The sequence below is a fragment of the Perca flavescens genome, chromosome 12 (genome assembly GCF_004354835.1).
Source record: "Perca flavescens isolate YP-PL-M2 chromosome 12, PFLA_1.0, whole genome shotgun sequence".
In the NCBI taxonomy this organism is placed as follows: domain Eukaryota; kingdom Metazoa; phylum Chordata; class Actinopteri; order Perciformes; family Percidae; genus Perca; species Perca flavescens.
Genome location: NC_041342.1, coordinates 29,819,455 through 29,845,222, shown reverse-complemented (window position 1 = coordinate 29,845,222; position 25,768 = coordinate 29,819,455). Strand labels below are relative to the sequence as shown.

Genomic DNA, 25,768 nt, shown 5'->3' with positions numbered 1-25,768 from the left:
TTCACAAATCAGCTGCTTGAAATGCGACTGATGTACTGTACACATTGTGATCTCTCTTCTAGGTGATCAGCTTGAATTGAAGGTAGACATTACTGATGCAGCTTTCATATTGTGTTAATAACAGCCGCATGTTATTTCCCAGTCTATTTGCTGAGCCCTTCAATAACATCCGAGTGAATGTTTTTTTTTTTTTGCTACCCAGAATAAGGACAATAAGAGGGCACTGTTAAAACTGTGTTACACAGTGTAGGCTCATACACAATATGAGTTACTGTACTGTCAGACTTAGTTTTCGTTTTCAAAGTCATTAAAGTGGAATTTGGAAGACCTAGAGAGACAGAGCGCATTTAAGTCCCGCCCCCACTGGAGGAGAAAACAACTCTTCGCTCTCCATTAACTTGTATTGTGTGAAGGTTCCTCAATTCTGTCTGCTAGCAAACAACAGAAATAGCGTTGGAGTGAATGTTTTTTTCGCTACCCAAAATTGTAGGCTGATACAGGCGGAGAGCCCCTAAAGGGACATTTTTTTTTCTTCTCTCGTGCGCACTAGATACTTTCCCGAGCTCACTAGAAGGTATCCAATCTGAGTAGCAGTCAGAATGGCTGCCGAGGAAGCAAGGCAAGGCAGCTTTATTTGTATAGCACATTTCAGCAACAGGGCAATTCAAAGTGCTTTACATAAAAATGATTAAAATACAAGAATAAAGGTTACAGTGCAGTATAAGAAATTAAAAATTAAAGAGCAGTTAAAACAGTTAAAAATATAAAAGCAGATAAAGTACGAGATTTTATGGTGCTAGTATGGGACAATGTATAAGTCGTTGCTCTATACACGTAATCCACCGGCAATCCCTGCCAGGCCGGTCCCGCCGGTCTTTCCTATACACTTCTGGCCTACATCTAACCACTTCACGTGTGGATTCATCTTCATCTCTTTATTCAATGGCAAAAACCAAAGTGCTTGGCTATATTACTGGCAGAGGTTGTTGTTGTTTTCTGCCCTGAACTTTCATCATGACTTGAGATGTAATAACCATCCACTATCAGGATGTACCTGATAGTGGCATCAACAAATTTAAAGTGATGGTTCGGAGTAATTTCACCCTAGGGTCCTTTGCACCATGACCTCGAGCCAAACACCCCCCCAGAAGCTTTTTTCAGCTGGGTCTAACATTGGGAGAGTTAGCGTAATGTTTTTTAACCAAGTACTGTAGTATAACTAGCATGAGACAAGTAATAACTGAGGTAAGTTTGGAGACATTACCTTATTTAATCATTAAATTAATAAATATTTTTGTTGTATCTCTTTTCGGTGTAGTAATTTGTAGATGGCCCTAAGCACTCGTCTAACTGCAGGTAGCAGCAGCAGCAGAAGCAACAGAGAGCAGAAGAGAGCAGGCAAGTGTTCATAAACTTGTGGTGTACTTACAAACTTTCCAATCCATCGTTTTATGAGTACATAACCTATATGTACTACAGTAGACGTTTGGTATCATTTCGGGCATTATTAGTGGGGTCATTTACGAGATACAAACGTGGGTCCATTAGCCCCTGCGCTAAGCTATTCAGCTGATAACGCTGCTACGCTAACTCTCCCAATGTTCGACCCAGCTGAAAAAAGCTTCTGGGGGTGTGTTTGGCTTGAGGTCATGGTGCAAAGGACCCTAGGGTGAAATTACTCCGAACCATCACTTTAAAGATGATAAGGCAACTGTTAACCGATATCGTGCTGTGAATGTGAAATATTAACCACATAACGTTAGCAGTACTTCGTTAGCATAATTTTGCTAGCCTTAGATTGGTTTCTCGTACGCACCAGAAAGTACCCTGTGCGCACAAGAAAAATAATAATTCCACATAGGGCTCCGTAGAAATACAATATGAGATACTGTCAGACAGAGTTGTTGTTGTTGTGAACTTTAAAGTCATAAAGGTTTGGAAGTCCTATTCACATATTTTAACTGAGTGGTGCAGTGCCCCCCCCCCCCCAAGCAATCGCAATTTTTTGGACCTCTGCATTTTTTTAAAACCTGCGTACGGCCCTGCTCTCCAGCCCTGCATCTGCACCCTGTTCACGTACTCTGCATACTGTATGGGAGAGACTGTCAGTCTGTGTGTGTTGGAGAGATCAGTATGAAAGAGAGCATGTGTGTGTGTGTGTGTGTGTGTGTGTGTGTGTGTGTGTGTGTGTGTGTGTGTGTGTGTTGTGTGTGTGTGTGTGTGTGTGTTTGTGTGTGTGTGTGTGTGTGTGTGTGTGTGTGTGTGTGTGTGTGTGTGTGTGTGTGTGCACGCCTGTCTGTTTGTGTGTGCTTGATGTTTTGCCAGGCAAGTTTGTGTGTGTGAGCCTGTCTGTGTATGTGTGCTTGATGTTTTGCCAGGCAAGTGTGTGTGTGTGTGTGTGTGTGTGTGTGTGTGTGTGTGTGTGTGTGTGTGTGTGTGTGTGTGTGTGTGTGTGTGTTTTCAGGCGGGATCCTGTTTGTGCTCAGGTTTCTTGGTAAGCGTGGCGCCGTAGCCAAACATGGCATCATCAGTCTGAGGCTCTCCGTCTGACAAGCTGTTGAAGGCTGATATCTGTTTAATGTATTCCTTCATTTAGCTCTTCATATTCACAGAAATACATACCCTCACATCTGGGACTATTTCTCTCTCTCTCCCTCTCTCCCTCTCTCTGTCTCTCTCCTTCTCTTTGCCTCCTCAGAAATGCAGCAGCATGTTTCTGATAGGATTTGGAATGTGGTTATGATGAACAGACGGAGCTACACTGATACTTGTCCACGATAAGACCTTAAAAAATATGTTCTGATCTGCCATTTTTACTTGCTTACTGTTGTATCTTATTAGCAGTGGCATGAACATCAATTTGCATGTCACGCAGGAAAGGAAGGATTTCTGGAGTTTTGCATTGGTATTCTTTCTGAGCCAATAAAAATGGATCTTCACAACATTTTTTAAACCTCATACGTGAGGTTAGACGGGGCTACAGCTCCACAAGATATAGCAATAGCCCCATTGTAGCCCCACCAAGAAATTTTCTGACATTTGACAGACACTATCCTGTCTATTTTCTTTTATTCGGCTTCTGTTTCCCACTTGCTCCAATCGAATCGGTCCAATAGCACCCCAAATTGCTGTTGGAACCTTTTATGCAATATGTTTCATCTTTAGCACACTTATTTTACTTACTGCTTAGGTACTCAGTACGGCGTAACAGAAATGCATCGTTGCATCCTGTTTTGTATTTAATTGTTCTCCAGCTGTCTTCATCATTCTGGAACGAGAACACAGCAAATGTAGAGGATGACACATTTTCACTCCTTCCACCTAAAGAGAGGCAAACGTAATTTCTGATCTTATATTTTTCATTTTTTTTAGGGCCCGAGCACGAAACTTTTTTTCTTTTTTGTTTGGTATAATCTCCCCACCTTAAATTGCGATTGAATTTTCGATAGCTCGAACAATGATGTCATAGGATATGACATCATTTTAGGCCCTTTACAGGTATGGGACTTTCTGAACAGATCCTGCTCAAATTGGGTCAGCAGCATGTCAAGACATCCACGATGCCAAATTGCGATATTTTTTGGTGGGTTTTCGTAGAACGAAGACTTTTTATTTGATGGGACAGCTTGGACATGAAAGGGGAGAGAGAGGGGGAACGACAGGCGGCAAAGGGCCGCAGGTCCAAACCCGAAAACCCACGGGCCGCTGCAGCGAGGACTGAGCCTCTGTACACGGGGTCGCACACTCTACCAGGTGAGCAACCCAGGCGTTCCCCAATGTTCCTTTTTTTTCCAAGTCAGGCTTTTTTCAAGTCAACACCATTACTAATCTTGTATTCCTATTTTTAGTAGCGTTCCCAGAACGTTTGCTCCATTGATTTTCCGCTCCAGTGAGAGAAACTGGGGGGGGGGGTAGTAATACAAAGTTGAAGGTAATTTCTTTGTAACCCTAAAAGATTCGGGGTATTTGAGAAAACATTCAGGGGTTTGGAGCCCAAGAAGCCACCACGTCGCGCCGCCCCTGAGGCCAATGCCCGGGGACCAAGTCCAGTTCTGAGGACCGCACTGACATAGACAAAGACATGAGAAAACCCACACAACCTGGGACTCCACACAGAAAAGCCTCTTCACACTCGTTGACAGAACAATGCACTGATGTCATACAAACTGGATAAAGTATATCGAATCGGAGTGAAACCACCTCATCGTGTCTGTGCTCTCATGATTAGTGACGGAGCTTAGTGTAGCATGTCCTTTTTAAATCCCACCAGAAGGGAATTAACCTGTTTAAATTAATAACCGTTGCTTCCTGCCCACCCACATGCTTTTTGATTCATATTTCACACCCTCACCAGCCTTTGTTCTTCTAGCTGGAGAGAGATGCACAAGGGGGAAATACTTTAGCCTCAAAATGTCAGTCGATGCTCCTTCCTCACCAGCTGCTGCTTAGTAACACACAACCGTGCTGTTGTATTTTTATCCTCCTCCCCTCTTTGCGTTGTCTTCTCCTGTCTCCTCCGTTTGTTGTTTTAAGTGTTTTATTTTATGCCAGGGAGTTGGATTTCCTTTGTCTTTACACTGCGGCTTTGTTGGAGCTCACGCTGGCAGTGCCTCTTTCGCTCCCCGCAGCTCGTCGCGTTGTGTTGTCTGTTTCGGTTTCATTTTATGGCGCCGACTGTGTCTAGAGTTGCCTCCTTTGACTCTTTGTTCCCTCAAACAACGTTTTTTTGGGAAGCAGGGTGTGAGGAGGCTTCAGATTTGAAGCAGATTCACCTTGTTCCCCGTGGCCTGAATAATATTCAACAATCAAATAACAAATCCACACAACCAGACGCTGAGTGCTTTTGGATTAAGCTAGAAGTTGGTTGGAGAGAGGTGTAAAGCCTGATTGATGATGTGGTTCTGCATTGTTCTGAACCATACGTACATATAGTAGGGTTGCACAATATTGCCAAATCGATTATGAACATTGCGATATCGATATTAATTTAGATATTTTTATACGTATGTATATATGTATGTATAAAATGTATGCTCTTCAGATCTCTGCAGCAAATCCAGACAGCTAGCTACAGACTATGTGTCGAATCTGAGTTTTCTGTTGCACGCCACAACATATACAAGTTCCATCAAAACAAGTTCCTTCCCGAGGCTATTTTGCATTGGCACCGTTGCTCCGTCTGATGCTTAACACCGCCTGTAACAATTGTGATTGGTTTAAAGAAATGCCAATAAACCAGAGCACGTGTTTCTCCCATCCCGGAATGCTGTGTGCACTAGCCAGACCCTCCTCAGCAGCGCTGTCGAGGAAGGTCTGGCAATGCGAGACTACAGTCAAGGATAATCTTGAGATAAGACTCAACGTTTATGCTATTAACCTGGTAGCATTTCATTGAATGAAGTCTACAGCACACACAGCTAGCCACACATAGTCTGACTTACACCTTACAATGACACTAAAATACTCTTTATCAGGGTGTATCACTTTTACTTTCGCTGGTACTTATCATTCTCTCTCTCATCATCTTAGTAACTTCAACGTCTCCTTCTCTGATTGGATAGCTGCGCCTCTCTCTGAGCCTGCTCCTCTCCATTAGCTGACCACTCATCCTGACACTCGGCTATTACTCTGAATCACGTACTTGTCGGACACTTTACTGCTCCCTCCCTCACTCATTTTCTCCCTCTTACATCTCCAGCTCCACTCCAACTCTGACAAGGGCGATGGTTCTGTGAGCTACATCCTGTCCGGCGAGGGAGCCGGGTCCATTTTCCTCATTGACGAAACAACGGGTGACATCCACGCAGCCAAGAGCCTGGACCGTGAGAGGAAGTCCCAGTACGTCCTACATGCAAGGGCCATCGACCGGCAGACCAACCGCTCCCTCGAGGCAGAGTCAGAGTTCATCATCAAGGTCCAGGATGTTAATGACAATGCTCCAACATTCCCTGATGGACCGTTTTTAGCATCTGTGCCTGAGATATCTGATGTTGGTAAGCCAGGAGTCTTACATGCTTTTTTTTTTTTTCTGATAACAGACAGTGTTATGTCAGACGGTGTAACTCAGGGGGGTCAAACTCTTTTGAATTTTAAATGAGAATCACATTAAGGGCCAGACATGTATTGTTTATTGACATGATTTTATTTAAGAGAAAAAGTCAAATATATTGACTGTATTAGCTTTTCTGAGTCCCAAAGTCGGTAAATCTGCCAAATTCTGCTTTGAATGTCGCCTAATTATAGTTTGAAAACAGTTTCCTGTATAGCCAAAATATATCGTAAACCTAAATTGTTGTGCAGGCTGGATCCATAATTAACAGTGGCCCAGTTAAGTGTTCTTGTAAGCCATGATAATGAGTCGGCACGCACAGTATCAAATCCCAGGAATTGACTCAACTAATTACAACAATTTGGATTTTTATGGTGCTTTTTAAGGGATTGAAAATAAGAAAAAAAGTGTTGCACCCTCTGGCATCATATGTTAGTTCTATTTATTCTGACGACGTTTCGGCCCTCAGGCCTTCTTCAAGTCAACCGTTTTAAAGAAAGACACAACCACAGGTAGTATATAAGTATGTGTAACAATAAACTAGTTACACATACTGTATGATGTTAATTAGGTAATCATGAAGCATCATTGGGGTAAAAAAAACCAATCTATATTACCACAGCCTATGTTTAACACTATGTGCAAAGATTTCAATTTCATATACAATATTGAAATGTTTAAAAATACATTTATATTGAAAGAATTCGAAGAGATATATAGCAAAGGTTAAACCATCCATTCTAAATGAACATCATCAACAACTTTGACTAAATAGCCAATAAATAATCTCATATTGTGTGGTGCATTATAATAAACATAAATTAAATTAAATCATGGTCAATATTTAATCCACACTGGGTGACAAGGTTTTAAGAAGAAGAAGAAGAATGCCTGTATTTATCCCGCGAGGGGAAATTCTAAATTAGTTAGTACAGTTGCAAACACACTGAACACATGCCTGAATTACAAACATTCTCAAGATCTATACATGCTAAATACACCAATGGAGAGACATCAGAGTGAAGGGGCTGCTTCTTGGAGGAGCGCCCCGAGCAGTTGGGGGTTCGGTGCCTTGCTCAAGAGCACCTTGGCAGTGCCCAGGAGGTGAACTGGCACCTCTCCAGCTACCAGTCCACGCTCCGTACAGTGAGCTACTGCCACCCTCAGTTAACCAGTGGATGCAATCAGAAAGTAATATATCTAAATTACCTTCTCTTGCCTGTTCAATCCCAATATATCCGAAAGAAGAAATAGGGTTGTTGAATTCAACAACAAAAAAAAAAAAAAAAAAAAAGTTGAACAAAATCAGAGAAGAATGGCAGAAAGGAAGAGAAGCGCCGTGTGGCTGTATTTTCAGGCCAAAAATGAAACCACGACAAGCTGTATAATTTGTTAAAAGGCTGAAAGAATTTATACAAGCATATGAAAATTCTGTCCTTGGTTTTAATTTATTAATAATCCAAATGTAAAATCACAAAAACACTTAAGCTAAAGTTCATGAAAATTCATCATCCTTAATTATTAAAAAGTATCGGTATCGTATCTGTATCGACAATTTTGGCCCTGTATTTACTTGGTATCGGATCTATACCAAATATTGCAGTATCGCACACCACTGTCCTTTTTAAGGGATTACTTTATGTTGTCGGGGAAAACCGGATTTAGCTGAGTCTGTAGGCCGTGGTGAACAGGTGGGTTTTCACGAATTTCTATTGAAGATGTCCATAGCTGAAGCATTATGGATATCAGGCGGGAGAGAGTTCCAGAGGGTGGGGGCTGCCACACTGAAGGCTCCGTCCCCCGAAGGACCAGAGGTTCTGGGACGGGGCGGAGGATTGGAGGAGGTCTGATAGGTACTAGGGGTGTGAATCTAAACTCAAGATTCAATTCAATCCTGTCAACGATTCTTTACAATTCAATATCATGATGCATCACGATATGCCACCTCCTCAAATTGATTAGATATTGGTACACATGGTTTTCATAAAAAAAAATTCAAGCAGTCTGACATATATGAACTCCCATTTATATTGCATCTGCTCGGTCAATCAACAAGAAACATCAGCAGGCAAAAATCGGTTATGGTCGGTCAGTGCATCGATGCAGAATCGTCCACGACCGCATCGCGATGCAACGATTAATTTCAACTGTAGGTACCTGGGGGTTAGGGCAGGGATTCATTTGTAGGTTAGGGGAAGGCATTTAATTGGTTCTTTCCAAACGGACCACGAGGCAGTGATTGGTGGGCGTTTTTACAGGATTGCAGCAGCTACAGATGACAGATCTTTTCAGAGCCCATGACTTATTTATTGCTGTAGGGGCGTAAAGTCCATTTCAAACAATACTTAAAAAAAGTGTACATTGGAAATTGTTACCGACCTTGGCTGTAAGGCATCAGTAATAAAAATACAATAATGTACTGTAATATGTAACATTTTATTACTGACAGGGCGCTTTTATAATATAAAGTACACTTGGAAGTAAGAGTGAAGGATCTAACTAGGGATAGACCGATTATCGGGTTAGGGTTTTTGGCAGTTTGCAGATTATCTGTATCGGTGTTTTATTTGACCGATAACCAATAAAGTTAATTAATTGAAAAGTGCAATACTTTGGCTTCACTAAAGCTCTGTGTCTGTCCCTCTGCTTCGGTTCCACACACCACTGAGTCTGACTTAATGTTCTCACAACACGATCTGACTCTCTTTTTTGGTATCGGATTGATACCAAATATTGCAGTATGTTGAAAGATTGTAATTTATTAAATAATTGCTTAAAGCATTTAAAAAAAAGTTTTGCGTTGGATTATGTAACATTCCAAAATCTTAATTTTGGCTTAACGATATTCATTTTCACTGTAAATGAATATCGGTTCCAAATATCGGCTATCAGTTCCATAAACTACTAATAATCAATATCAATATCTGCCTTGGAAAGCCAGTATTGGTCGATCCCTAATACATAGACCTAGTTCTGCTCAAAGGATCATGTATGAGCATTGCGAAACAAATGTTCCGTCCATTAGTTGTCTATATATGCACGTGTGTGTGTGTGTGTGTGTGTGTGTGTGTGTGTGTGTGTGTGTGTGTGTGTGTGTGTGTGTGTGTGTGTGTGTGTGTGTGTGTGTGTGAATGCTTACAGTAGTATAGTGTTAGTACAGATATGGGGTATCTCATGATTATGTTCCACAAAAAAAAAAAAAAAAAACACGATAATTAAATTGTTGGTTATTTACAAAGATAATGCTTTAGTTTGGGAGGGTTTAAAACACTCCAGGGATGTTATTTGAACATTACCTGAACATTTGGCGCTGCCTTTGCCATGAGAACAAACGCACCGCAGGTATAGGAAGATGAATGAGATGGATAAAAGCTTTGGCTTTTCCTGTCGGCTGCTACATGGCCAGGCTAATGGGCTGTGGCTCTTTACACGAGCACTGCTGACAACACACACTGTGTTTTACTGCAGCCCGTAGTAGACATTTAGAGTGTCACATTTACATAGAAACAAGATATTTTCATACTGTTGTGGCTTGGTTTCCATTGCAGATTCTAATTAGAGGCTAGCGCACATGCAGTGACAGTAACATTACGTTTAGTGTTTGGGCTTGCTTGTGATCGAATGTGTGTAGCAAGAGCTACAGAGTAGAGGTTAGGACCAGAGCCCTGTTTAATGCTGTTGATTTAATGAAAGCTATAATGCCGTGTCAAGGAACGACAATAGAGGCTAAGATTAAGCACAAACAATATACTTGTTTTTCGACAAAATAATCTTAACTCAAGGTGGACTTACTAGCTTTTTCCACAAGTTCCAAGGTACAGAATGAACTTTCTCTCAAATCAATTATGTTTATAAAAGTATAAAAAATGTGTCCATTTAGAACTGGTCAGCTTTCACGAACACTTCCTCTCTTTATGTCTTTGTGGTGGTCAGTTCTTTCAACTATTCGACCATCCGATCAATTATTGGTTCCCTTCCCTCTGCAGGAACGTCAGTTTTGCAAGTGACCGCCTCAGATGCAGATGATACGACGTACGGAAACAGCGCCAAGATAGTTTACAGAATCCTGGAGGGACAGCCCTACTTCTCTGTGGACCCCAAGACAGGTACAGACTGCTTCTGGCTTCACTTTAAACATATTTTACCCACTGCCCAGGGGCGGGGCTCGAAGGGGGGCACAGGGTGGCATATGATTATCCCCCCCTAGTGCGCCACCCCCCCCAAGAGTGTTGTCAATCTGACAATTGTGATTTCCATTAGATCAGAGTTCTGTCACTTGGCTGCATGTTCTGCCAATTTTCCCAGCTCTTTTCACATGACCAATTAATGTATATATAATAAGTTTCCTTATTATCCAAAATTCTGATATCATGGAACCAGCTCTGGAATATTTTTTTTTTTTTTTTTTTTTGGTTTTTAAGTGGCAGACTGAGCCTATAGAAAATGTATATTGTATTCGGATATACAATTTCTTTAAGATGAAAACAAGTGAAATTAATAATGTATGTGATGTTTTATTTAGCAGAATTACATTGTGTTGTTCTATCCTATGCAATATTTTCTATATTTCTAAGCAGATTTTTTATGCTGTAGCCTACTCTGACAAAATGTCCCCCAATATATATATATGTAACCAATATCGTTACCGGTACCGGTGCCTGGTGTTCGGTCTCGCTATTCAACGGTACTTTTTTCAGTACCTTACTCTTACTGAAACTGTAACGCCTGGTTGTAACAACTACAATATTTTATTACAGTTAAAAAAACTTACAACTTTTCAGTTTAACAGAACAGTTAGCTTGCTGTTAATAATATGTCAGCTCGCTATTACTTTCAAGGTTGGCACAATAAATTCAGCCATTTTGCTCGCTGAAACAAATGGGCTGACTGAGGAGTGTGCCCCCCCGCCACAGCCTCACTGACTCCCGGGGCTCAGTCTGGTCCTCTCCGCGGCTCTGCTGGGCTAACAGGGAGCCACACTGGCCGCCTGGCTGCATCCAGGGGCAGCAGCTAGCTAACGGGAGCTAACTGACTTGCCCAGCGTTAGCAGCGTTAGCAGCGGTGATATCACAAACAAACCCAGTAAATATCAGACGGGACGTTGTCATGTCTCATCCTACCTCCAGCCTTTAGCTGAGAGAGGTTATTTCTGAATAAACCTGAATGCCTCACAGGCTAATTCACATCCAGAATAAGCGGCAGCTAACAATAATAACAACGGGGAATGATATTAACGTCTGGCCGGCCTGTGAGCTCTCCAAGCAGCATGCGAGGAGATGTCAAAGTTGGCAAACAAACAAGCAAATTACTGAATTTTGGCAACATTTGATGTTACAAGAACCAATACTCTGTAATACCGACGTGATTCGGTCGGTACCGGTAAAATTACAGGGTTCGTTACCCAACCTTGCCCCCACCCCACCCCCGCCTACTCATTATTGATCCTCCCCTTTGCCACCCCACTAACAAAAATCCTGGAATCGCCCCTGCTGCTGCCCGAGAAAAGTTTAAACAGAGGTAGCTGGATCACCTTGCACTTGGAGTTCTGTAATCAAGCTAATGATGCCAAAAGCCAAGGACGGCACTGTGGTTTTTACTTTGTTGTCGGAGTCCATTAACTGTTTTAGGACCGCTGTAATGAACCTTTGAGATAGTGTTTGATGATGCAGCCGGTGAGTTCCTGTGAACTGCTTTCAGCAGTGCAGCCAGGTCTTTAAGTGGTCGTTCAAACGACATCCTCCACCTGCGCCATTATTTTTGGTGAAAGAGCAGGTGCACTGAAGGGTCCTTTTGTATAGCTCGATAATTATCAGGAACCACTGCTGATGTTATTTTTTAAAGTGCTCATATTATGATTTTTGCTCTTTTTCCCTTTCCTTTATTGTGTTACATATCTTTTTCACATTCACTTTTAGTTGCCTAAACTTAAACGTAATGTCTTATGAAAGGACCGACAATGACCGGCAGCTCGCGGTGCTCTGTAACCAGCTCAAAGTCACCTATTCTCGGGTTAATTGCACCACCAACTACCACTGATACGACGGAGCACCATGCGGAGTACCGTAGCCGGCGAAGCAGAGCTCTGTAGCAGCTAAACACATCCACTAACTAGCAACTACCACTCGTCATGGAGCTCGTAGTCTCGCTTTGCCAGAACATGCACACGCTGCGGACCGGAGGAGGGTCTGTCTAGTCCATACAGCGTTCCGGGATGGGAGAAAAAACGTGCTCTGGTTTATTGGCATTTCTTTAAACCAATCACAATTGTCATGGGCGACGCTAAGCTCTGCAAGGAGCCGCTGTAAAATAGTTGTGTGAGAGAAAACTCTGATTGGACAGATAGTCTGAGCTAGCTGTCTGGATTTACCCTGCAGAGATCTAAGGAGCAGTTAACCATAGTCCTCAGAAATCAACCGGAGGTTAGAATTCCAACACAAAGAAAGGGGAAGGAAACAGACATCAGCGCAAATACATGCATCCGGTGGAATTTCCTGCGGCACTGGTGCAATCCCAGAAGTGGAACAGTGAGGCCAGCCGGCGGTCTCCTAGTTTTGTATGATATCATACGTTTTGGTGTGCATACATTTTCGTACGATATCATATGGACCCGTTTATGAGAATGCGTTGCCCTTCCACAAAGTTTTACAGAAATTGTGACAGTTTTATCACAATCCTGCTGACAAACAAACCAACTCAACCAAAATCATACTGTAACCTCCTTAGCGGAGGTAATTAAAGATGGTGCGGACTGCTTTCTTGCTCACCGACTGGAGTGCTGCTCATCAGTGTGTTACTTCTCAAATACTGGCCCGGCCGGAGCCTTTATTTCATTTCAGTGGCACAGAGAACCAGGCCTTTTTTTCTAATTTCCTCTGTTCCCCAGTTAATAAAAACTCAAATATTCCAGCCACGACTTGCAGCAATGGACACCTTTGACCTGTTTTAAAATGTTTTTATATCAGAAATATGGGTTTCTTTGAACCAAATTGCCCAAAAATAACAGATACATGGATGTTTGTTGTATGGAACCCATACAACAGGAGTGGCCAACCAGTTCAGCATAAAGAGCCACAAAAAAACACGCACCATAGCAAAAAGCCACACAACACATGCAGGTCCACATTACAACAGCAACAGTGACTTCCAGATCTAATGACATTCATAACACATAGCAGTTTTCATAGTTTTTTTTTCGTTCTTAGATTGACTCCGTGTGAAACCTGACAGTCTTTGTTATCCACACTCCTTTTTAGGTCTGGTTGTACTCAGTTGTGGCCACTCGAAGCGACTCTTTCACTCATTTGTCTCTAGAGGGGCTTTCACACAATCTGATTCAGCAGTAAAAGGGTTAATCAGGAAGCTGTTTTTCCTCAGGTTGCAGAATCTGTCCATAAAAACACTCTGCTGCATTATTTTTTATTTTAAAATAATTGTCAAATGTATTGGCAGATGCATTCAAATGCTTTTTTTTTTTTTTACTTATCTGAAATGTTTCAAAAAGTAAAAAAAAAAAAGCATACGGCATATGTCTCAAGAGCCACAGGTTCGCCACCCCTGCCATACAACATTCTTCGCAGGTATAATTCATGATTACTTACTAACTGAAATTTGGGTTTTTTATTCAATTGTATAGCATTTGAAGTTTTTTTTAAAATGGTTTCAAGACCTGACTTAACTTTGACATGATACCAGTCTGTGATCCACTTAACATCCTCTGAACTTAACTATTAGTCAAAATAATTAATTTTTTTTTTTTACTCAAAAATGAGGTACAATGTCATCTAAATAAGGTTTGTTGACCATGAATTTTAAAACAAAGTTGAAATAAGTGACAAAAGCATTGACAAAAGCATTGACAAAAGCATTGACAAAAGCATTGACAAAAGCATTGAAAAAAGCGACAAAAACGTCAGAAAAAGCGACAAAAAAAGCGCAAACAAGTTCATTGTAGACAACACAAGGGTTAAGTTTGTATTTTTAACATTCTTCCCACAATACATTCATGAGCAGATCAGTGACTGAAATATAGAGATAGCCATCCAGCACCATGATATGTAGTTTACAAAGTCCTGGATCAGGGTGTATCTATAACTTGTAATCTACAGTATATTTCAGAATTATTTTATTCCTGCTCCTTCCATAGGAAACTGGATTTGCACGTGTCATACTTACTGCTCTGCCTTATCAGGGGACTGCTTTTCACTTCTACTCTCCTCAAATTGAATGATATGCTGTACAGTTTCACAGTTTGACACACTGCAGTTTTCAATCCACACACAGTGGGGACATGTAAGGATAAGGAAGCATTACACATCTATGATTAAAGATGAAATTGATATATTTTGAGGGGGCCAGACAAAGAATGGTTCAAAAACCCCAATGAAAAAGCTAAGCAGAGATGGAGTGACCCTGCCCGGAGGAAGCCCGGGGCCCCCGTCTGGAGCCAGGCCCAGACGGTGGGCTCGTCGGCGAGCGCCTGGTGGCCGGGTTTGCCACGGAGCCCGGCCGGGCACAGCCCGAACAAGCTACGTGGCAACTCCCTCTCCATCCCATGGGCCCACCACCTGTGGGAGGAACCGTTGGGGTCGGGTGCGATGCCACATGGGTGGCAGTGAAGGTCAGGGGCCTCGACGGACCAGACCCGGGCAGCAGACGCTGGCTCTGGGGACGTGGAACGTCACCTCTCTGTGGGGGAAGGAGCCGGAACTGGTGCGGGAGGTGGAGCGCTACCGGTTAGATCTGGTGGGGCTTACCTCTACGCACAGTCTTGGTTCTGGAACCATACTCCTGGATAGGGGTTGGACTCTTTTCTTCTCCGGAGTTGCCCAGGGTGTGAGGCGCCGGGCGGGTGTGGGGATACTCACAAGTCCCCGGCTGAGCGCCGCTGTGTTGGAGTTTACCCCAGTGGACGAGAGGGTCGCCTCCCTACGCCTGCGGGTTGTGGGGGGGAAAACTCTGACTGTTGTTTGTGCATATGCACCAAACAGGAGTTCGGAGTATTCGGCCTTCTTGGAGACCTTGACTGGAGTCCTGCATGGGGCTCCAGTGGGGGACTCCATTGTTCTGCTGGGGGACTTCAACGCACACGTGGGCAATGATGGAGACACCTGGAGGCGTGATTGGGAGGAACGGCCTCCCCTGATCTAAACCAGAGTGGTTGTTTGTTGTTGGACTTCTGTGCTAGTCATGGATTGTCTATAACGAACACCATGTTCGAACATAGGGATGCTCATAAGTGTACCTGGTACCAGAGCACCCTAGGCCAAGGTCAATGATCGATTTCATAATCGTTTCATCTGATCTGAGGCCGTATGTTTTGGACACTCGGGTGAAGAGAGGGGCAGAGCTGTCAACCGATCACCATCTGGTGGTGAGTTGGGTCAGAGGGTGGGGAAGACTCTGGACAGACCTGGTAAGCCCAAACGTGTAGTGCGGGTAAATTGGGAACGTCTGGAGGAGGCCCCTGTCCAACAGACTTTCAACTCACACCTCCGGGCGGAGCTTTTCGTGCATCCCTGTGGAGGCTGGGGCATTGAACCCGAGTGGACAATGTTCAAAGTTTCCATTGCTGAAGCTGCAGCGAGGAGCTGTGGTCTTAGGGTCTTAGGTGCCTCAAGGGGCGGTAACCCACGAACACCGTGGTGGACAACGGTGGTCAGGGAAGCCGTCCGACTGAAGAAGGAGTCTTTCCGGGATATGTTATCCCGGAGGACTCGGAGGCAGTTGCAGGGTACCGAAGGGCCGGGGCTGCAGCCTCTGCCGTGAAAGAGGCAAAGCAGCGGGTGTGGGAGAAGTTTGGAGAAGACATGGAGAAGGACTTTCGGTCGGCACCAAAGTGCTTCTGGAAAACTGTTCGCCACCTCAGGAGGGGGAAGGGGGACCATCCAAGCTGTGTACAGTAAGGATGGGACACTGTTGACCTCAACTGAGGAGGTAATAGGGCGGTGGAAGGAGCACTTTGCAGAACTCCTGAATCCGACTAATCGCCCCTCTATGTTAGAGGCAGAGCTGGAGGATAATGGGGGATTGTCGTCGATTTCCCAGGCGGAAGTCACTGATGTAGTCAAGCAACTACACAGTGGCAAAGCCCGGGGATTGATGAGATCCGTCCAGAAATGCTCAAGGCTCTGGGTGTGGAGGGGCTGTCCTGGTTGACACGCCTTTTCAACATTGCGTGGAAGTCTGGGACGGTGCCAAAGGAGTGGCAGACTGGGGTGGTGGTTCCCCTTTTTTAAAAGGGGACCAGAGGGTGTGTGCCAATTATAGGGGTATCACACTTCTCAGCCTCCCTGGTAAAGTCTACTCCAAGGTGCTGGAAAGGAGGGTTCGGCCAATAGTCGAACCTCGGGTTGAGGAGGAACAATGCGGATTCCGTCCCTGGTCGTGGAACAACGGACCAGCTCTTCACTCTCGCAAGGATCCTGGAGGGAGCCTGGGAGTATGCCCAACCGGTCTACATGTGTTTTGTGGATTTGGAGAAGGCGTATGACCGGGTCCCCGGGAGATACTGTGGGAGGTGCTGCGGGAGTATGGGGTGAGGGGGTCTCTTCTCAGGGCCATCCAATCTCTGTACAACCAAAGCGAGAGCTGTGTCCGGGTTCTCGGTAGTAAGTCGGACTCTTTTCAGGTGAGGGTTGGCCTCCGCCAGGGCTGCGCTTTGTCACCAATCCTGTTTGTAGTATTTATGGACAGGATATCGAGGCGTAGTCGGGGTGGGGAGGGGTTGCAGTTTGGTGGGCTGGGGATCTCATCGCTGCTCTTTGCAGATGATGTGGTCCTGATGGCATCATCGGCCTGCGACCTTCAGCACTCACTGGATCGGTTCGCAACCCGAGTGTGAAGCGGTTGGGATGAGGATCAGCACCTCTAAATCTGAGGCCATGGTTCTCAGCAGGAAACCGATGGAATGCCTTCTCCAGGTAGGGAATGAGTCCTTACCCCAAGTGAAGGAGTTCAAGTATCTTGGGGTTGTGTTCGCGAGTGAGGGGACAATGGAGCGGGAGATTGGTCGGAGAATCGGGCGCAGCGGGTGCGGTATTGCATTCAATCTATCGCACCGTTGTGGACGAAAAGAGAGCTTAGCCAGAAGGCAAAGCTCTCGATCTACCGGTCAGTTTTCGTTCCTACCCTCACCTATGGTCATGAAGGCTGGGTCATGACCGAAAGAACGAGATCCAGGGTACAAGCGGCTGAAATGGGTTTCCTCAGGAGGGTGGCTGGCGTCTCCCTTAGAGATAGGGTGAGAAGCTCACTCATCCGTGAGGAGCTCGGAGTAGAGCCGCTGCTCCTTTGCGTCGAAAGGAGCCAGTTGAGGTGGTTCGGGCATCTGGTAAGGATGCCCCTGGGCGCCTCCCTAGGGAGGTGTTCCAGGCACGCCCAGCTGGGAGGAGGCCTCGGGAAGACCCAGGACTAGGTGGAGGGATTATATCTCCAACCTGGCCTGGGAACGCCGGATCCCCAGTCGGAGCTGGTTAATGTTGCTCGGGAAAGGGAAGTTTGGGGTCCCCTGCTGGAGCTGCTCCCCCCGCGACCCGACACCGGATAAGCGGACGAAGATGGATGGATGGATGGATGGATGGATGGATGGATTGATATATTTTCCTACTGTTATAAATAATGGCCTTTGAGTGTCACTTTGTCCAAATGATTTGCAACGCAGCGGAGAACTTGACAATTTCGGAGCAGAAAGAATTTAGAAAAGAGGCTCTGTATGAAACAACCCCCTCCGTCTCTGTCTGTCTGTCCCACACAAAAGCTTTTCCAGAGATGACAATGTGTCCATTAAAGACACGAGAGAATAAAAAAGGCCTTGTCGAGTCAGTATACAGAGAATATCAAAGTGTCTTCAGAAAGAGTGCTTTTCAAAGCATATTCCGCTCAATGTGAATGGAATTAGCTAGAGAAAGGAACAAGGTTTCAGTACACAAGCTACACTGTGTGTGTGTGTGTGTGTGTGTGTGTGTGTGTGTGTGTGTGTGTGTGTGTGTGTGTGTGTGTGTGTGTGTGTGTGTGTCGGTTTGTGTTGGTGTGTCGGTGTGTCAGTGTTTGTGTGTGTTTCCTGTATACAAAGACAGCTTTACAATGAGACAGCCTTAAAGTGAATCCATTTATTTTTAAGTTGTGTGTGTGTGTGTGTCCTGTATTCAAAGAAAGCTTTACAATGAGACAGCTTTAAAGTGATTCCATTTATTTTTAAGTTTTGCCTAATTTCATTTATATTTAAGCAGCACTTATTGTGTTTCCAATTGATGCTTCTGGCATAATATATTACGATAAATAATATAACTCCTTCACTCTCAGAATGCAATCTGCAGTTTGTGGAATTTTCGGAAGAAATTTGGTGCTGTACCAATGTCACAGCAACAGCGTTTCATTTCTGGGATTGCTCCGTTGCCGCCGGAAATTCCACCGGATGTCCCTCACCTTCTGTTTTCTTTGTGTTGGCATTCTGACCTCCATTTGATTCATGATGACTATCAATGGTTAACTGCTTTTAGCTTATCACAGCCCAAGACGATTGTGATTGGTTTAAAGAAATGCCAATAAACCAGAGCACGTTTCTCTCCCATCCCGGAATGCTGTGTGGACTAGCCAGACCCTCCTCCGCGGCGCTGTGGAGGAAGGTCTGGCAATGCGAAACTAACTCTTACCTGACTTGATTAGGTATGCTAAGTATTCCTAGGGCAGGGGTCTTCAACGTTTTTTAAGCCAAGGACCACTTAACTGAAAGTGAGATGTAGGAGGGACCCCCTACTACATATTGTATCAAATTAAGTTGCATATTAAACTGGGCCTACAGTAACTGTTAGGGCAACCTAAAGCCTTCTTACATACCCTTTTTGCACAAACTATTAAAATATTAATTGTTAGCATGATTTTATAAATCATATTTTAATGTTACACATGTGGCACAGTGAATCTAGGATTAACTGTATCTGTGGGCTGATATCTTAGTGACTACCTTACCTATAGGCCAGTAAGCCTATCATCAGGGGGAATTTATATTTGCTAATAATATGTTGGTTATGTTAAGGCATTTAAATCTTTTTTAAAAGACTCAAAAATTGACAATAATTTGGAGGCCCCCCTGCAATGACTCTGAGGACCCCCTAGGTTCCCCCTAGACCCCCTGTTGAAGATCTCTGGCCTAGGGTAACTTGACAAGTCAACCTCGAATATGATGAGTATGATCACTTGGCAAAAAAATAATACGCCTTTTTTTGACAGAAGACATTTTGACACGTGACAGTAGGAATAGTACAGGTGTAAATATTAAAAAGAAATTATGACTGAATTCCATTTTGCTGCTCAGTTTCTGGGTCCTGGTATTGTGAATGCTGGCAAGCTGTCATGGCTTACTGGGACACTTGAATACAACAGGGTGATTGTTAATGTTGTATGCTGTATAGTCACATGTGTGCTTTTCTGGTCTTATCTGGGTAGCATTAGTGCACCTGGGGCAGGGTACCAAATTCAATACTTTATAGTAGGGGTGCGCCATATGAGGAAAATATGCGATATGGTTGTTGAATATCGCAATAATGATATTTCTTGCGATAAATAAACAGATATTAAAGTGTACTCAGTTCTGCTGCTTTCAGTATTCTGCTAAAATACGTCAAATTGCTTGTTGAATTTAAAACAAACGAAAGTAAATATTTTCCAACATTATTTTATTGAATAAATTTCACATTGAATTCAGCACCACTAAAAAGGAATGACAGTATCTTTTTAAACTGTAATTTTCTTCTGATATTTTCTTTCAACTAACACAAAAATCTGTGTGTCTATCGAGATATGTCGCTGCCTTTCGCGATGTGTATATTGCGCCAGTTGATATTGCGATGACGATAAAAAAAAACAATATATTGTGCAGTCCTACTTTTTAGGCCCCCACCGAATTGCCTCCTTAGAATAGAGTATCGAAAAATACCTCGTCGTTCAATACTAAATTTCAATACCTAAGGATTAAATCTCATCAGCGTCAGTGAGCCAATAAGCGCGCAGCGTGCTTCTACCGAGATCTAATAATGCTTGTGATTGGCTGTCTAACGTTACACGTCTTAACTCTACGTTACGGGGCTCACGTAGTAGGATCTGAAAAATAAATAAAAAGATTTGTGCCGTAATGTTGTAATATGTTTTTGTTGAAATGGATTTCATAAAATTGGTATAAAAATAAGCATTGGTCAGGAACCGGTATCAAAGTTACAGTATTAGTATTGGTACTGGTATCAAACATTTTTTAACGATACCCAGCCCTAAGTGCACCTACTCATAACCTCTTTCTAACTAACTCTCCCTGTCTATCTCTAAACATTGGCACAAAATGCAAATAAATGGCCCCAATTTGGAGCTTTATGATTTACTATCTGTAGCTTTTAGTAGATAATCCTCATATGCAGTGTTTTTCTAGTAAAGCAGCAACAAAACATTTACTTTCATTATTTCTGCCAGAAGGAAAATACGCATCCCTGGGTCTAGAAGGCATAACCTGTGTAAACAAGACCTACTGATTATTGTTGTTCTGAATTTGTCCCTGCAGCTGTGCTTGGGCACTCACCCGCAGGAATATGAAAAAAATACAGCACCTGGCAACACAATGCACACAGAAAATACAAGGTTCATAGAATCAGCTTTATCTTTATTGACCAACTTTGTGTACACATACAGTGGAAATCCCTTACAGTGATGACTGTTTCAGCAATCTACCGCTTACATGGATCAAAAAGCTAGGGGCAGAATCATTCCTATACAAATGCTGTATGAATATTTAATTTATAGCAATCAAGTAGTCCGCCTACAGTGTTCATATTGTGTTTTTGTATACATGACAACATTTTAAACTATGGCAATTCTATTAATTTGACTTGACTCCCATGATACATATTTTATAAATAGGTTTGTTTTCAAACTCTGCTACCAGTTCGGCATTGATATTCTACAGCAGAAATGCACTGTAATGCTAACAGCACAATACTGTTTTAAGCTATAGCCTAATTGTAATTTAAACTACTGTACAGTAAGCAAATGTTTATATACAGCACTCTATTATAGTGTATTTGAATAATACACAGTACAGTCATTTGAAAAGCATTGTACTTGTTTTATGGATTTATTTCTTAGAGTGTGGATATTTCCCCTGCTGGGAGGGTAGATAATAGAAAAGCTCAGCCTGAATGGGCACAGCACTGGCTGCCTTCCCCTTTTTTTTTTCGCCACAAACATGTCTGCCTTCCTCTACCTTGTTTCCGAATACACGATTTTCACCGATGTCCCTCTGCTCATCCCTCACCCTCCTCCCAGTATTCTCCTTTGCTCTGCTGTATCCTTGTCAGCAGAGGATTGCTTCTCACCTGGAGGGATTTTGTGATTTGCTGTCTTTTTTTTTTGAAGAAGAAGAAGTTGTGCTATTTGGGGGGTGGAGGGTGGGGAATCCATTAGGAGTCCAAGGCAAAGTCAGACACAGTTAATGTCCTCATCCAGTCTCCCAGTAGGCAAGGTCAGCCGCGAGAACACGTGCACACGAGTGTTCAGAAATACACTGGTACACCGGTGAAGCACTGGCCTCGCAATGTATTGTCAGCTTCACCTCCATTAATCTCTTTCAGTTTGAATACAATTGATCCTATATGAAACTGGACCGCAGATAGAATTTGTATCTGTCACTAGACTTTTCTAACCATTTTTCTCTCTCTCTTCTTGTACACCTTCCTCAGTGTGTGAAGAAGATTTATTTATTTATATTAGGACAATGCACATTAATCAACATTTCTGTAAATGCGCCAGTGTTAGCCAGTCGGCTAATTTTCAACTGTAGTCCTAGTTGCATGCATGTCTTTATGGTGGGAAGAAACCGGAGCACCCGGAGGAAACCCACGCAAGCACGGGGAGAACATGCAAACTCCACACAGAAAGGCCTGGGACGACCTGGGTTCAAACCCAGAACCTTCTTGCTGTGAGGCAGAAGTGCTAACCACTGAGCCACCGTGCTGCCACGTGTGTGTGTGTGCGCGCGTGTTCCAGCGGCTGAATGCCAACATCCTGTTTAACATGGTGCAGAGTGCTCAGGCTGGCAGGTGGTTGGATTAATGAAATGTCAACACAGAACCTTGGTGTCCAAACAGCGGAATTCAGATAGTTGCAAATGAATGGACATCTTTACAGCCATCTGCTGTAAAACATTGCATGCACTGTACAGTTTAGGTCAAACCCTTGTGGGATTTTGTACAGGACGGTATTGAGATTGCCTTGGGACTAGGGGACTACACACTCAAGATCACTGCTGTACGCCATTCCAAAACGGCTATAAACCTGGAATCACTACCGGGGTTCGGGAAGGGCGAACCCTGCGGCCAGCTTGCTGAGATCGCAGTATAGACACGTGTGGTCAAGAAATGGGCAAGCCAATCAGACATCACAAATTATATCAATGGATTCACTGAGTCTGTGGTAGATTTAATTTGTACAGAAGCAACTGTACCCAAAACTACAGTTACATCATTCCACAACCAGCAACCGTGCATTACAGGAACCATCTGGGACGCCATAAACACACGCACTGCTGCCCACAAATAGGACTGCAGTCAGAATTATAAAGCTGCGGACTACAATGTGAGAAGAGCAGTAAAGGAGGCAAAAGGGGAGTAAGGGAAGAAAGTGGAGCTACAATTCCAGGTGGGGACAGCCTCACAAGCACGTGGCAAGGTCTAAGAACTATGACCGATTACAAGCCCACCCCCTCCTCCTTGTCAAGTGCTTATAGGCCATCGGCAGCCAACAAGCACAAACAGCTGAAGCAGAGGTTAACAGATGGGTGGGTATAATGACCCCTCCCATTTCATCTAACAGTTGGGAGGGGGCAATAAGAGCAATTTTTGAAGGGGACACAGATAACACATACAAAATAGTACAGTTGTAGAGAATATGTGTTGCTGTGGAACTCCAGTAAGTAGGCTGGCAAACTATTTTATTCACTTTAAAAATCTGAAGTGATCCTTTTCTCTAACACAGGTGATCCTGAACTGAGAACTGAACCCCCTAGCAAGCTAGCAAGCTAACTAACTAGCTAGCCAGTCATCTTATTTTCTATAACCAGTGAAAGCATGTTGGGTGGAATTAGCAAGCTAGCTAACCAACTATCCAACAAGCTACCAAACAAGCTAATTTTATAATCGTTAACTTAGAGGATTCATGGAAAAATCTTTTGTCGTGACTAATTTATTAATGACACGGCATCATCTTTAGGGAAAATAATCACTACCGCTGCCTTGTCTACTTACTGGAGTCTTACAGCTAACGTTACTGAAGTGATTTCAAATTCGTTCTCTCCCACCCTGCGCCGTCTCTCTTAACAGCGCTGCTCCCACAAGTACGTTCAAATATCATCAAAATATCATCAAAATCATCCTTCGTGGAGCAGATTTTGTCTTATTGACCATATGGATTTGGAATGTAATTCGAGCAAACAGAGGGAATTTCAGAGATGGGATGCTACTCCCTCTTGCAGCAACATTTCGTCCTAAGGACAATTGGATTTTTTTCTATTAAAATCTTGCCCACGGCAGCTTTAAAATCCAACATAGGACTCTCACCTGCTCTTCATCTTGATCAATATGATTAGCATGACAGTTCCCCTTTCATACTACACACACACACACAGAGACAGGAAATTAATTCTAGGCTTTGGCCACGCACTCAACAGCCAGTCTGTCCCGGAGTCTAGCTGCTGGATGCTTGTTTAACAAGAGTCGGCTGACAGATGAACTTAGCGGCACAGGCAGGTGGGAGCCCAGCACAACATGTTTGCTGGAATGTACCTGACATCCGTGGGAGAAGGAGGGGAGGCGAGGGAGGAAGGGGAAGTAAGACGAGAGAGGAAGAGGTGTGGGGCAGGAACCTGTGACGAGAGAAAAGAGGAATGGAATAGAAAAAGAGGAGACAGGGTGAAGGAGGAGTGGGCGAGACTTTTTTTACAATCTATTTTAGGGGACTGTACTAAAATAGCTTGGGTGGGGAGGTGAGCTGAACCTTATGTTTCACTTTTGTAAAAACAAAACGGAAACAAGACCTTCCCCAGAGTTATTTCTCTTTTTTTGGACATTACTAAATAATTCAGTTCACTACTGATTTACTAAATGTGCCTCAAAGCTGGGGTGAGGCAGTATATGTTTTTTTCGCGTCATTAGACAAACATTCAATAATAACCGTTCAGCATTTTGTAATTCAAGTGGTCTGAGAGAAAACCAGACTTCTGTAGCTCCTCTTGTTTTCAGGCTTTAGAAAATCTAGCCCGCGATGGGAGACTTTGCCCAATCAAAGGTCATTTCAGAGAGAGAGCATTCCTATTGGTTGTTCTACACATGCAACTGAGAGGTGGAGAGGGAAAGATGGGGTCTCACTCTACTTGAAATACTTGAAGTACTTGAATTGGTAGCTGCCAAAGCAGTAGATATTCGGTGAAGCTATATATGTATTTTTTGAGTGTGTGTGTGTGTGTGTGTGTGTGTGTGTGTGTGTGTGTGTGTGAGCAGATTTGAGAATATAAAGTACCGCTATCAGTGAGCGGACTGTTGTGTCTTGGTTTGTGCAGAGAGAACTCGTAGTCTCGCTTTGCCAGACCTTCCTGCACAGCGCTGCGGAGGAAGGTCCACACGGCATTCCCGGGATGGGAGAAAAACGTGATCTGGTTTATTGGCATTTCTTTAAACCAATCACAATCACCTTGGGCTGTGCTAAGCGCCGGACGGAGCAACGGTGCCGCTGCAAAATAGCCTCGGGAAGGAACTTGTTTGGGTGGAACGTGTAAGGTTGTAGTCTTGCAACAGAAACTTCAGATCGGACAGATAGTCTAGCTAGCTGTCTGGATTTACCCTGCAGAGATCTGAGGAGCAGTTAACCATAGTCCTCATAAATCCACCAAAGTTTAAAATTGCAAAAACAAAGAAAGCTGAAGGTAATGGACATCCGGCCAAAAAGAGTGAAATCCGGCGGAATTATCCAGCAATATTGTTGCTTTAAAGCATGGATTTAATTATCGGAGGTAATGTTATTAGTGTCGTACGTTAGTATGAAAAAACGTACACAATTTGAGTTGCAACGCGGATCATATAAGAGATCCGCTCGTGTTCGTTGACTCCAGGGAAATGAATGATTATTTGGTTGTAATGTCGGTATATCCAGCATCTGGCTCAGAAACACACGAGATCAAGTACGCAGCAGAGGTATTATTTTCCAAATAGACGGCGGTAGCCCGCCGCAGATGGCTGACTCTAGTGGCGTCGGACGCAGCACGCAGGTCACCACATTCAAAGACAGATAACCAGACACGCGTGCCGTAGATCGCGTGGCCCATACAACAGCGCAGGTGTCGTAACCAGCAACCACACCAAATTGCACTCAACATTGTGAGCAAATCTAGCAGCCTCGTTAGCTCGGCTGAACAACGGAGTTCAGGTTTAATGCGAGAAGAGACCGAGCCGTACATTTTGCTGTGGATACGTGGGACACATACCACAACATTTTCAGCTGTAGGAGTGTGTGAAGACCACATGCATGCTGATGCACGATGAACCGATCATATCAATGTTCCAGACTGTAAATAGCCTAAGTCCACATGATGTATAAAACATCAGCAAAAAGAACTAGTTGGCAATGCTGAACTTCCATATAAAGACACGTGACTTCTAAGGGTGTGACGAGATCTCGTAAAACGAGATC

General features: G+C 43.7%; 1 protein-coding gene across 1 annotated transcript in view; it reads left to right on the top strand.

Moving 5' to 3' along the window:
• Positions 1–25,768, top strand: part of LOC114566015 (cadherin-18) — a 94,658-nt gene that overhangs the window by 21,261 nt on the left and 47,629 nt on the right. The window contains exons 3-4 of the mRNA XM_028594356.1: positions 5,699–5,993; positions 10,036–10,155. Of these exons, the coding sequence (XP_028450157.1) occupies positions 5,699–5,993; positions 10,036–10,155 (415 nt within the window). The remainder of the gene's footprint in view (positions 1–5,698; positions 5,994–10,035; positions 10,156–25,768) is intronic.